This window comes from Pristiophorus japonicus, chromosome 8 (assembly GCF_044704955.1).
Source record: "Pristiophorus japonicus isolate sPriJap1 chromosome 8, sPriJap1.hap1, whole genome shotgun sequence".
Taxonomy (NCBI): domain Eukaryota; kingdom Metazoa; phylum Chordata; class Chondrichthyes; family Pristiophoridae; genus Pristiophorus; species Pristiophorus japonicus.
The window spans coordinates 222,192,285-222,206,788 of NC_091984.1; the positions used below are offsets into that span (position 1 = coordinate 222,192,285).

At 51.2% G+C, this 14,504-nt stretch overlaps 1 protein-coding gene across 1 annotated transcript in view; it reads right to left on the reverse strand.

Moving 5' to 3' along the window:
* The window catches only part of LOC139268315 (rabphilin-3A-like), a 120,203-nt gene extending 107,077 nt beyond the window's left edge, over nucleotides 1-13,126 (reverse strand). The window contains exons 1-3 of the mRNA XM_070886385.1: nucleotides 13,083-13,126; nucleotides 12,065-12,194; nucleotides 3,657-3,740 (exon numbers count right to left, since the gene is read on the reverse strand). Coding sequence (XP_070742486.1) covers nucleotides 3,657-3,740; nucleotides 12,065-12,194; nucleotides 13,083-13,111 — 243 coding nt within the window. The 5' untranslated portion in view covers nucleotides 13,112-13,126. The remainder of the gene's footprint in view (nucleotides 1-3,656; nucleotides 3,741-12,064; nucleotides 12,195-13,082) is intronic.
* Between the last annotated feature and the right edge of the window lie 1,378 nt (nucleotides 13,127-14,504).

The window sequence follows — 14,504 nt, forward strand, 5'->3', positions numbered from 1 at the left end:
ACTGTCATTATTCACTTCATACCCAATAAACCTGTTAACATTCCGTCCACAATGACCCATCTATTGTGGGGTGTGGCGGGGGGATGCACTTGGACTGGGGTAAGGCACTCTGGCTGTCCCTTGCTATCTTCTGGGGAGCATTTGCAAAAGGACATAGACAGGCAAAGTGAGTGGGCAAAAATTTGGCAGATGGGGTACAATGTCGGAAAGTGTGAGGTCATGCACTTTGGCAGAAAAAATCAAAGAGCAAGTTATTATTTAAATGGAGAAAGATTGCAAAGTGCTGCAGTACAGCAGGACCTGTGGGTACTTGTGCATGAAACACAAAAGGATAGTATGCAGGTACAGCAAGTGATCAGGAAGTAATGGAATCTTAACCTTTATTGCAAAGAAGATGGAGTATAAAAGCAAGGAAGTCTTACTAGTTATTCAGGGTATTGGTGAGGCCACACTTGGAATACCGCGTGCAGTTTTGGTTTCCGTATTTATGAAAGGATATACTTGCTTTGGAGGTAGTTCAGAGAAGGTTCATTAGGTTAATTCTGGAGATGAGGGGGTTGACCTTTGAGGAAAGGTTGAGTAGGTTGGGCTTCAACTCATTGGAATTCAGAAGATTGAGAGGTGATCTTATTGAAACGTATAAGACTATGAAGGGGCTTGACAAGGTGGACACAGAGAGGATGTTTCCACTGATGGGGGAGACTAGAAGTAGGGGGCATAATCTTAGAATAAGGGGTCGCCCATTTAAAACTGAGATGAGAAATTTATTTTCTCAAAGAGTTGTAAATCTGTGGAATTCACTGCCTCCGAGAGCTGTGGAAGCTGAGACATTGAATAAATTTAAGACAGAGATAGACAGTTTCTTAACCGATAAGGGGAGCGGGCAGGGAAGTGGACCTGAGTCCATGACTGGATCAACCAAGATCGTATTAAATGGCGGAGCAGGCTCGAGGGGCCGTATGGCCTACTCCTGCTCCTATTTCTTATGTTCTTATGAGCTCTGTCCTCTGTCGCTTCAGGAAGTCAAAGTGGATCGAGTTAGAATTTGCAAAGTCAGTGAGACCTTGGGATGGGCGGTTCCAGTTACACATTCCAGCGAAGCTTCAGGGTGTGGCTTATCCTCCAAAGGGACCAATCACAGACAAAGGGTGGAGCATGGCTGCCATTTTGGCAGTACAAATAAGCACGTCCATTTCCTACTCCTGCTTCTAATTCTTATGTTCTTATGTTCAAAATTCAAAATTGTCCCCAAGACCATGTTCCCAAGGTGTATCAGCTCACTTGTCGCTGTTGTTTAGCTTTTGCTAGTTTTTCAAAATTCAAAATATTTCCCGAAACCACGTTCCGAGAGTGTGTCAGCTTGCCTGAAGCTGCTGTTGAGATTTTGCTAGTTTGAGCTTGGCATGTTTGCAACACCTGTGGTGCCACTTTAGCATGATCACAGATTGACAGCAACGTCATTGCCTCCCAGCCACTGACACATAAATCCCTAGAAATAACCAAAAACATTTTTAAAGAAACAGACTCATTTTAAAAACCCGGACTTTTCATTTTAGTGATTTGTCAGACAGCCTGCTTAAATATTAGTCCAGCCAAACCAAAAACCGGATAGTGGATGGGCGTAAGGTCACGCAGGATGCGGAGTTACTCAGTGCTAAAACTAAGGAAGAACATTCCAGCAAGGAAGGCCACAGTTGGGAGGTGAGGGGGTGGGCTAGAGCTTTAGGATCTTGAGTGAGAAGTGGGATCGATAGTGGAGAGTGATGCACTCTGATGTGCAAAAGGTAGCAGATGAGCAGATGTGGTTACCAGGGCAACATATCATTGTCCTCCATGTTATAAGATGATATGTCCCTGTGGTGATGACAGGATGCAGCATCTACCAGCAAGTAGCGAGCAGCTTCCCGCGCTGCCTTCTGACAGTAATTCGAACACTTCAGCTGTGGTGTTGACATGGCAACCATGGCTTCACAGCAGTGCTAGACATTCAGCCATAAGCTGCACACTGAAAACTGCGTGAAATATTGAGCCAACTGTGGCATTAAGGAAGAGACAACAAACACAACATACCTTGCAATGAAAAACGAAAATCACACTCCGGCTTTGTGCTTTTATTCATTTGTGTCAGTGGGGAATCAGTTGTGTCTGCAATACACCCAAGTTATCAAAGGAACCCGCTTGCTTTGTTCGCTGGAACCCTTGCCTCTTTGGAGTATTTCTCTCATCAACATCATCCATGAGAGGGCAGCTGCTTCAACCAGTACAGGTTTGGCGTCCGGAATCCGGAGTTCCGGAATTCGGAATGTTCCGGAATCCGGGCCGATCCGTGGCGGGGTCGTCCGGAATCCGGAAACTGTTCTGAAATCCGAACCCACCGCCCCCGCTCGGCCACCCAACATCCTCCCCCTCCCCTTACCACAGACCCCCTCCCCCCCTCTAACCACAGACCCCCTCCCCCCCCTCTTACCACAGACCCCCTCCCCCCCCTCTTACCACAGACCCCCTCCCCCCCTCTTACCTCGGGCTGCCTCCCCCCCCTTACCTCAGACCACCTCCCCCCCCCCCATCTTACCACAGATCCCCTCCCCCCCCTCTTACCACAGACCCCCTCCCCCCCTCTTACCTCGGGCTGCCTCCCCCCCCTACCTCAGACCACCTCCCCCCCATCTTACCACAGACCCCCTCCCCCCCTCTTACCTCGGGCTGCCTCCCCCCCCCTACCTCAGACCACCTCCCCCCCATCTTACCACAGATCCCCTCCCCCCCCTCTTACCACAGACCCCCTCCCCCCCTCTTACCTCGGGCTGCCTCCCCCCCCTACCTCAGACCACCTCCCCCCCATCTTACCACAGACCCCCTCCCCCCCTTACCTCAGACCACCTCCCCCCCATCTTACCTCAGACCCACTCCTCCCCTCTTGCCTCAGACCACCTCCCCCCGCCCCCATCTTGCCTCAGACCCACTCCCCCCCCCTTACCTCAGACCACCTCCCCCCGCCCCCATCTTGCCTCAGACCCACTCCCCCCCCTTACCTCAGACCACCTCCCCCCCCCCCATCTTACCACAGACCCCCTCCCCTCCCTCTTACCTCGGGCTGCCTCCCCCCCCTTACCTCAGACCACCTCCCCCCGCCCCCATCTTGCCTCAGACCCACTCCCCCCCCTTACCTCAGACCACCTCCCCCCGCCCCCATCTTGCCTCAGACCCACTCACCCCCCTTACCTCAGACCACCTCCCCCCCCCCATCTTGCCTCAGACCCCCTCCCCTCCCTCTTACCTCGGCCCAGGCGTTTCCAGATTCGGGACGTCGGAAAGTCGTTCCGAAATCCGGAAATCCCTGAAATCCGGAACGGCCCCGGTCCCGAGGTTTCCGGATTTCGGACGCTCTGCCTGTACCACTCTGTAGCCAGTAGCCAGGTCCGTGTGTGAGGAAGGCCAAGAGAATGAGGCCACTCTCCCTCCAATTCCATCTTTTCCCCGAGTGGGGCGGTGCCCGGCCTTGGCTCAGCACGTTTCCAGGGCAGCATACTTCCATTAAATAGCACTGCACCTCGCAGTGTGTCGCCCCGCGGCCGTTCCACAATCCCGTGCACTCTGTGGACACGGGAGCCTGCTGGTCTGGGGAACCACCGAGATAGATGAACAAAGGTGCCTACCTCTCGTTGCTCGCTGCAGATCTTGCACAGCCACACAGTCTGAGGGCGATTGGGAGTTTCAATCCCGCATTTCGTGCAGACATTCTGGAGGCGAAAGAGACAAAGGAACAGCTCAGGAGTTAAAGTCAAACTGAAAGCCCCTTCCCACCTGTGCTCACGACCAACTGCAACAAAAAATCATCGAGGCTGCTTCAAAGCCAGTAGGGACAAGGAGGGAATGAAGACTTTACATGGGGGCGTCACATGGGGGTGTTACATGGGGGCGTTACATGGGGGCGTTACATGGGGGTGTCACATGGGGGTGTCACATGGGGGTGTCACATGGGGGTGTTACATGGGGGTGTCACATGGGGGTGTTACATGGGGGCGTCACATGGGGGTGTTACATGGGGGCGTCACATGGGGGCGTCACATGGGGGCGTTACATGGGGGCGTCACATGGGGGTGTTACATGGAGGCGTTACATGGGGGCAGTGGTTGCGGGGTGGGGGGGCTGAGGCCGGGTCCAGTTAAATAGCCTGTCCAGACGTACATGGGAAGAGTGTTGCATGTGGGCAATGACTGACAGGTAAAGACCCACTGGTCTATCGAGCCTGCCCCACACAACTGTGATACCTCGTGTGTGTATACACGCTCCACCCCAGCCGAAACCATGTGATCTCCTGGGAGAGGCAAAAAAAAAACAAATAAAAAAAAAAAACCCTGGCCAATTTGGGGGAAAAAAATCTGGGCAATTCCTCTCCAATCCCGCAAGGCGATCGAAACCAGTCCAGGAGATCGCACTGGCCCTGAGTTCCCTGCAGTGCCTACTTTCTGTAAGAGGTGATCTCCGCCCCAGCCAGAAACATCTCCAGTGCCAATAAGCCATGCCCTAGCAAGGGGCAGCTCCTTCAGGAGAGGAGGGAGGTCCACAAGAAGAGTGGAGAGGGACCCCCATTCTGATTTCTCCTCCTAGTCTGTGCAATGAGGAAGCAGGATGAACTCTCGGAGAGGGATTTAATTTCTTCAGTGTGCTGTTTTTAACAGACTGGTAACACATTGGGTTACATCACTGTGAAATCTTACCAGCAGCGTGAAGCTAGTTAGTGAATGTGTTAAAATAGCATAGTTCGGCATTTAACACAAAAAACATTATCCAATCCCCTAAAAATAGCAACCAGCGGAAACTAAACTAAAACTTACCTCCCACAAAACGCCAGAGTCAGGAATTCTCTGTGGTCTGGATTGTATCCCACCATTCCCTGGCATTGCGGGTTATACAATGGCACACAGTGCTGTCAGGTGGCCCTGTGTTCCTCAGGGCCTCAGAACCCTCCCCAATTTATCCCCCCCCCTCCCTTCCTGAAGGCACAGACTCATGCCGCAATGCCCTTCAATGGACAGCTCAACCGGCTATGGTCGCGACGTGAAGTGTTACACTGCAGCAACACACACGGAATCATAGAAAGTTACAGCGCGGAAGGAGGCCATTTTGGCCCATCGTGTCCGCGTCGGCCAACAAGAGGCTATCCAGCCTAATCCCACTTTCCAGCTCTAGGTCCGTAACCCTGCAGGTTACGGCACTTCAGGTGCACATCCAAGTACTTTTTAAATGTGGTGAGGGTTTCTGCCTCTACCACCCTTTCAGGCAGTGAGTTCCAGACCCCCACAACCCTCTGTGTGAAGAAATTTCCCCTCAAATCCCCTCGTGACCTTCTACCAATTACTTTAAATTTATGCCCCCGGTTGTTGAACCCCTCTGCTAAGGAAAACACGCCCTATATCTCGGCCCCTCATAATTTTATACATCTCAATGAGGCCTCCCTCAGCCTCTTCTGTTCCAAGGAAAACAAACCCAGCCTATCCAATCTGAGGCAGGTCTACCAGACTGGGTGAAGGAACCACTATTCTCACTAATTAGCTGGAAGGAAACATTTTTTAAAAGTGCAGTCTATTCTTAAAAAAAAACAAGTACTTGGACTGTGAGTGAAGTGTATTCATCCAGACACCAGAGGGAGAACTAAGACCTTTCTATTGGCACAAAGACACTTTGTCGTCTTGGAGCGATTCCCGATAACTTCCCTGAAAGTGCGGCAGAAAGCCTGTAATCAAAGTTACCACCGCACTAGAAAAGCTGGGGTTCTCCTTAGAGCAGGGAAGATTAAGGGAAGATTTAATAGTGGTGTTCAAAATTATTGGGGGGGGGGGGGTTTTGATAGAATAAATAAGGAGCAACTGTTTCCAGTGGCAGAGGGTCGGTAACCAGAGGACACGGGTTTAAGATAATCGGTAAAAGAACCCGATGGGGAGATGAGGAGAAATTTTTATTTACACAGCGAGTTGTTATGATCTGGAACACACTGCCTGAAAGGGCGGTGGAAGCAGATTCAATAATAACTTTCACAAGGGAAGTGGATAAGTGCTGGAAGGGGAAAAATGTACACGTTATTGGGGGGAAAGAGCAGGACAGTGGAATTAATTGGTTAGCTTTCTCAATGAGCCAGAACAGGCCCAATGGCCTCTTTCTACGCTCTATGATTCTGGAGGCTTCCGGCAGAATGACCGCGGTGGAGCGGGAGTGGGAGCCACTGCGAGGAAGGTCAGCCACATGTGTATCATTTGTAAATAGCAATGACTTATTCTGCAACTACAGTCCAGGTCCATAAATGCAAACAGGCGAGTGAGGAACAAGAGGGGACTGGAGCACTTCACTTCAACAATAAATAAATCCGTGTTCATTGCCTGTCAGGGAGTAAAAGAGCTGAGCAAGTCGGGTTAGAAAATATAATCATCTGAAATGTGCCTTCTAAATCAGAGCCCCATTTCACATCATTACCTGCTGTGCCACGGGCTACAATGAAACACTGCCATTTCACACAGCCACATAACAAGTAGAATTGATGTCCTGTAACTAAGGTAGAAATGTGGAGCGGTTTTATTTGTGGGCAGGCAGATGACCCCAAGAACAGACTCAAAGAGTCACATTATCAACATGGGGGGATGGGGGGATTGCCGTCCGGTCTGTTTGGGGTCTTTGCCAGAATTATTCGTGATACGTCCTTACTACACAGTATAAATGCACACGAGGCCCATGCTTGAGAGAAGGTCAGTCTGTGACCTGTCCTTTATTTCTGAGCACTCAAGTGATGAAGGTGGGTGGAGCTTCCCCTTTTATACCTGAAGGTCCAGGTTAGGAGTGTCTCCCACCTAGTGGTCAGTGTTCTCACGGGGTACAACTTAGGTCAGTTTATACATGGGTTACAATGCTGGTTGAATACATGACAATTCGGATTCTGACCGCCCGCCGGGAGTCGGAGGGAAGAGGCGGGAAACTGCCATCTTTAACTTTGTCACCGTCTCCCAGCGCCCTTGGGGCACTGTTTGAGGTGGTGTAGGGGCGGGCTTGGGTCGGGAGCAGGCCGGTGCCCATTAGTGCGGCGGTGATGACGGCAGGGAGCGCGGACATGCCGCACATCGCGCTGATGCATAGCAACGTCCCTCCCCTCCACTTAAAGGGGAAGGATGCCGCGAGGTCCAGCGAGGCCTCCTTGGCACCCACTGGGCCACCAGGGAGGGCCTCGGCCTGGCCAGCGGCCCAGCACCCAAGCGGGAGCGTCGGGCTCCCTGTTTTGGCGGCTTCGGTCGGAGCAGCGGCCGCCACTGTCGGGCCGAGTGCAGAGTCGGCCGCCAGTTTTTTTTAAATGGCGGCCGCGGTGGGGTGCCCTCCCCTTTAAGGGCGGACGCGTCGCCCAGCCAATGGCAGCTCGCGCAGCTTTCGGGGGCACCGAATCAGCAGCTGCGCTCCCGTGGGGCAATTTCCCCTGCTGGGCGGTAAAGGGGTCAGCGCGCGGCCGACAACGGGTTAGAGCTCCGGGCGTGGTGAAACCCGTCTCTGCCACCCCACCCCCCCCCCACCCCGGGTCACACCATCCGCCTGCCCCCGGTCGGAAAGGCCTGACCACCCCAAACCAAGGCGGTAACGGGCCTGAAAAGAAGGGGCAACTCCGCTCCCGGAATCTCTTTAAATAAAGACTTCTAAAGCAAATTTCTTCCCCCGCCCCAAAAAATGGGGTTTTTGGAGGACCTTTGTATTGATCAAGACGAGGAATCCATTTCCATTTTGGGCATCCGGCGTCAGCAGAAATTTCCCGGCTCAAGTAAAGCACAGGCAGGTGCTTCATGAAAACAGTTGCCCCCGACTCTATCCTGACCTTTCATCCCACCCCCTCCCACTTCAACTTCCCGCAACAGCCATTCTGTGGCCTCTGAGTAAAACTGGGAACAGTTTGCTGCTTTTTATCCACAGCAGGAACTGGAATCGTGATTAACCTTTTGTTTTAAAAAAAAAAGAGGCTTAGGCAGCAAATAAATCCTTATGTTTCGATAATACCGTATCATGTTGAAATGTCTTAAAGCACAATCACTCAAAGGTGGGCTGTAACTGTTGTGTCTTCTGTGTGCGTGGCGGGGGGGGGGGGGAGATAGGGCGGTGGAAGGGGGATGGTGGGGGGGGGCGCGGGGGGGGCGGGGGGAGAGTAATTCTGTTTCAACTTGTAGTGTCTCCAAATGCGATAGTGTGAGGGACTGAACTAGAAATCACGAATGCTGGTTAGTAACCTCAAGGTGTTTCTGCAGCCTTGTCATTTCAAGGGCATTAGTATTTTCAGCTGCATCACAAAAATAGGCTAATATCCTTCGTGATGTCATCCACACTACTTAGATTTAAAAAAAATAAATGAATAGGAATTGGACAGAAATAACCCAAAAGGGATGCTCGAGCTAATCAGGTCGATGTATCACCCTGAAACACGAACCCTGTTCCTCTCTCCACAGATGCTGCCTGACAGTGCTGAGTATTTCCAGCATTTAACTCCATTCATTTCAGACTCGAGCATCCGCAGTATTTTGCTTTTGTATTAAAGCTAATCAGAATTCTTTTAAGAGGTTGCAGTTCATCGATGGGTCTCAAAACAGATAGAACATGGGCTCACGGTGGTGATGCACCGTGCAGGGTAACGGTGGTGATGCACCGTGCAGGGTAACGGAGGTGATGCACCGTGCAGGGTAACGGTGGTGATGCACCGTGCAGGGTAACGGTGGTGATGCACCGTGCAGGGTAACGGTGGTGATGCACCGTGCAGGGTAACGGAGGTGATGCACCGTGCAGGGTAACGGTGGTGATGCACCGTGCAGGGTAACGGTGGTGATGCACCGTGCAGGGTAACGGTGGTGATGCACCGTGCAGGGTAACGGTGGTGATGCACCGTGCAGGGTAACGGAGGTGATGCACCGTGCAGGGTAACGGTGGTGATGCACCGTGCAAGGTAACGGTGGTGATGCACCGTGCAGGGTAACGGAGGTGATGCACCGTGCAGGGTAACGGTGGTGATGCACCGTGCAGGGTAACGGAGGTGATGCACCGTGCAGGGTAACGGTGGTGATGCACCGTGCAGGGTAACGGAGGTGATGCACCGTGCAGGGTAACGGTGGTGATGCACCGTGCAGGGTAACGGAGGTGATGCACCGTGCAGGGTAACGGAGGTGATGCACCGTGCAGGGTAACGGAGGTGATGCACCGTGCAGGGTAACGGTGGTGATGCACCGTGCAGGGTAACGGTGGTGATGCACCGTGCAGGGTAACGGTGGTGATGCACCGTGCAAGGTAACGGTGGTGATGCACCGTGCAGGGTAACGGAGGTGATGCACCGTGCAGGGTAACGGTGGTGATGCACCGTGCAGGGTAACGGTGGTGATGCACCGTGCAGGGTAACGGAGGTGATGCACCGTGCAGGGTAACGGAGGTGATGCACCGTGCAGGGTAACGGTGGTGATGCACCGTGCAGGGTAACGGTGGTGATGCACCGTGCAGGGTAACGGTGGTGATGCACCGTGCAGGGTAACGGAGGTGCCCAGCGGTGACAGACATCTCCCACATCGAAACATAGAAATTTACAGCGCAAAAGGAGGCCATTTCAGCCCGTCGTGTCCGCGCCGGCCGACAAAGAGCCACACGGCTCTCGGTCAGCAGCCCTGAAGGTTACATATAAAACCCATGAACAATGAACAATGGCGGAAAGGTAAAGAGCATCCGGCCCAACCGGTCCGCCTCACACAACTGTGACACCCCCTGTACCGCAACATTCTACACTCCACCCCAACTGGAGCCATGCGATCTCCTGGGAGTGCCAAAAACCAGATAAAAACCCAGGCCATTTGGGTGGGAAAAACCTGGGATAATTCCTCTCCTATCCATCCAGGTGATCGAAATTAGTCCAGGAGGTCACCTTAGCTGTATTCGATTCCCTGCTGTACTTACGATCGTATCTGCGCCAACCAACAAGAGGTTATCCAGTCTAATCTCACTTACCAGCTCTAGGTCCGTAACCCTGCAGGTTACAGCACTTCAAGTGCCCATCCAAGCACCTTTTAAATGTGGTGAGGGTTTCTGCATCCACCACCCTTCCAGGCAGTGAGTTCCAGACCTCCACAACTCTCTGCGTGAAGAAGTTTCCCCTCAAATCCCCTCTGAATCTTCCACCAACCACCTTAAAACTATGCCCCCTCGTAATTGACCCGTCCACCAAGGGAAATATCCAGGTCCCTCAAAATTTTAAACACTTCAATGAGGTCTCCCCTCAGCCTCCTCTGTTCCAATGAAAACAAACCCAGCCTATCCAATCTGTCCTCATAGCTAAGATTCTCCATTCCAGGCAGCATCCTAGTAAATCTCCCCTGCACCCTCTCTAGTGCAATCACGTCCTTCCTATAATATGGCAACCAGAACTGCACACAGTATTCCAGCTGTGGCCTAACCAGAGTATTATGCAATTTAAGCATAACCTCTATGCCTCGGCCATGCTGCCTACCCTCGTGGACAATGAACTGTGCCCAGCCTGGGGAAGACCTGAATGTATGAAAGAGAGAGAAAAAGATAAAAATGGACCTTTTGAGACCAATTGTGAAAAGGCTCCACACCCAGCACAGTGCCTTGCTCAATGGGGGCATGGCTCAGAGAGGGGGCGATTCCACTTTAAACATTGATATTAAACGGATTGGGGCCACGACTTTGATGGTTCGCTTCTAATTCATGCCCTCTTCCTCCTAGCACTGTGCTTCCAAGCCAAAAGTTAACAAGCATTGGAGCTTCTCATGAAGCAGTGGGAAGGGGTGGGGGAGGGGAAGCGCAGAGACATTAATCCTCACACCTGGGACATTAAAAAAGCGTTTCTGAATTGGGAAGGGCGCCCACGAGGAAGCAAGATTTAATTTTTTAACTTTTACAATAAATAAACAACCACACTGGAGGAGTTTTTAAACGGAAGGTACTTGCCCATTGACTTCACTTCCATTGGGCAGAATTCCTTAAAGGACATCTCCCTGTAAAGGGCTCAGTGCTGGGTCCCTTGCTTTTTGTAGTATATATCAATGACTTGGACTTGAATGTTGGGGGTATGATTAAGAAGTTTGTAGATGACACTAAAATAGGCTGCAGACTGCAGGAAGATATCAATGTACTGGTCAGGTGGGCAGAACAGTGGTAAATGGAATTCAATCTGGTTAAGTGTGAGTTAATGCATTTGGGGAGGTCTAACAAGGCAAGGGAATACACATTAAATGGTACGACACTGAAAAGTGTAGAGGAACAAAAGGACCTTGGAGTGCAGGTCCACAGATCCCTGAAGGTAGCAGGCCAGGTAGATAAGGTGGTTGAGAAGGCATATGGAATACTTGTCTTTATTAGTCGAGGCATGGAATACAAGAGCAAGGAGGTTATGCTTGAACTGTATAAAACACAGGTTAGGCCGCAGCTGGAGTACTGCGTGCAGTTCTGGTCACCACATTACAGGAAAGATGTGATTGCACTGGAAAGGGTGCAGAGGAGATTTACAAGAATGTTGCCTGGACTGGAGAATTTTGGCTCTGAGGAAAGATTGGAAATGCTGGGTCTGTTTCCTTTGGAACAGAGGAGGCTGAGTGGAGACCTGATTGAGGTGTATAAAATTATGAGGGGCCTGGATAGAGTTCCCTTGTTTCCCTTGGCAGTGGGGTCAACAACCAGGCGGCATTGACTTAAAGTAATTGGGGGGGAGGTTGAGAGGAGATATGAGGAGAAATGTCTTCACCCAGAGGGTGGTGGGAGTCTGGAACTCACTGCCTGAAAGGGTGAGAGGCAGAAACCCTCACCACATTTAAAGGTACTATGGATGTGCACTTAAAGTGCTGTAACCTACAGGGCTATGGAGCAAGAGCTGGAAAAGTGGGACAGCTCTTGGTCGGCCAGCACGGACACGATGGGCCGAAATGGCCTCCTTCCGTGCTGTAAATTTCTATCAGCCTACGAAGACCGTGCTTCATTTGAACTTTTTTGCCTCGACTTGCGCGTTCCACGCCGAGCACGCGGTGCCGACTCTACGCGGCGCGTTGCTTACCTTTTTGCAGTCTTCGCACACCACAGAGTGCGAGCCCAGCAGCCCCAACTGCTCCCCGCACAGGATGCAGCGAGATAGGCCGTCGCCCAGGACATTCTTCCGCATGTTGTCCAAACGGTCCACGAGTCGCCTGGGCGTCAAACCAACAAAAAGAAGACGGAGAGTAAAATCGTGCGGTGCGTAAAACTCGCTGACAACTGGATCAGTTCAGTTCCCCCGCCCCGCTGGGTGGGTGAGGTTACAATCCCCCCCCATTTCACTCCCATGGACAAATACGTACATTAGCATCTCTGAGTTGAGAGGGCACCCTTGGGGGAAGTAAGATTTAATTTTTTTTTACTTTTTACAATAAATAGACAACCACACTGGAGGAGCTTTTAAACTGAAAGTACTTACCCACAGACTTCACTCCCAATTGGCCCGAAATAAGTAAAACCAGGGAACCATTCCATCGCCCTTACCCCGACTCGAAATATGAATTGATGTTTGATGACCAGTTTTGAATTGGTGAATAATTCTGGACACTTTTTCAACAGGGAGTGTAACAACTAATAATCATCAATGGAACCGAAAAGGTTTAAGCGACTATTTCACTTGATTTGTGGAGAACGTATAAGTTGCCGTTTTACAAGGATAAATGACCAGTGTTGCTTCCCCCGCGCCCCCCCCCCGCCTCCCCCAGCCAGATATTGTCGTCTTCTCAGCTCATTTCAAATTCTGATGAGGGATCTCCCATCCAAAACTGTTTGCCGTCGATTCTCTTTTCAGATGTTGCCAGACCTGCCGCGTATTTCATCAAACCACAGAAAGTGACAGCTCAGGAGGCCATTCGGCCCATCGAGCCTGTGCCGGCACTTTGAAGGAGCACTTCATGCTTCGGTCCATATTTCTAGTATTTATCTCTGAGTCGGTGGCTGTGGGGAACAGAATCCGATGTACAAGTGATACACTGCACCCCCACCCCCACCCCCCCCCCCCCCACACACACACAATCGTCACCCCACTGTGCAGGACTCACCCAATCCGTTCCTGCTCCATCTCCTCCATCTTCTCCGCCCGGGCAATCACCCTGTTGATGATCTCCTTCTCCTCCTCGGTCAGCTCCTCATTTTTCCGCTGCTTCTCCGTCTTGTTCGTGTGGACGGACCAGCCGGCCCCGAGTCTGTCACAGGTTTTCAGACACAGTTTAAAGACATGCCCACAAAAAAAAAAACATACTGAATGATTCCGGCTTCGAAGGAAGCTGGACAATTGCACCCCTCCACAGCGCAACTGGCAGGGGGTGGGGTGGGGTGGGGGGGGTGGGGCGGTGGTGACTGACACACTTCCAGCTACGTCGTGGGAATGATTCTTCCCCAACTACACATACAGGAGACAATCAATTCTCGCTCCACATCTCTACAGGGGTCAAGTTCACAGGGATATTATCCGGTGGGAACGCTTACCTTTCCTCCACTTCATTCTCAGTATCTTACCCAAGTAACCATTCTTTCATCTGTCTGCTGAGAGAGTGGGCTAGACTTTCCACTTTCAGGCTAAGGCGGAAAAAAATGGGCCTTGTTCCAGCGATGCGGGACCTATCGCCCGTGCTGATCGCTAGCTCAAGGCCCATTTTTTTTTCTTTGGCGATTTTCCACTCGGCCTTACCCCAGCGATGTCAAATGGGCGATGTGATTTCTCGGCGGGTCTCACGATCGCCCAAAGAAAACGGAAGTGAATGAAAAAAAAAAGCCTCCCCTAGCAACGCATCACTGCGCATGTGCAGGTTGATTTTTTTTTCAGGTTGATGCTCCTTCCCGCGTTTTGGGAGGTCAGAGGTCATCACATATGCTCAGAAGCTCTGTGAGGGTCGGGGAGAGAGAGAAAGAGAGAGAGAGAGAGAGAGAAGAAGGTATTTTGTGGTCTGAACCAACTCATATTAATCGACACGGAGGCAACACTTGAGAGGCGTGGGGCCAAGCCTTTCAACGAGGAGGCCAATGAGGCCCTGGTGAATGTTGTCAGCACCAGGTGGGAGGATCTGACACGGGGTGGGCATGGGAAACCTCCACCCCGTGCATATTGGAGGATTTGGGCAGAGATTGCCGACGTGGTCACCGGACCAATGCCACAAACGTTGGAACAGCCTACTGGCAGCTGCGAGAGTAGGTTGAAATTTATAATGATCTAAATAGTAACAAGAATCTGCAATGTTATTTGGTTATATTTAAACATAACTAAATTATGAATAAATTTACGCAACCTAGCAGAAAGTTAAATGTTTTAATGTGAAATATGCAACATAATGCTAATTTGTAATAGAACATTTTAATCTGTCAGTCTTCAATGTCTTAAATTGCCTGATCCATTTGCTTATGCCGTGCAATGTTATCGTATCATTTACAGAAGAAGATCTCGATCAATAATCGGGAGCAGCACAGGACGGACAGGGGCTCTGCCA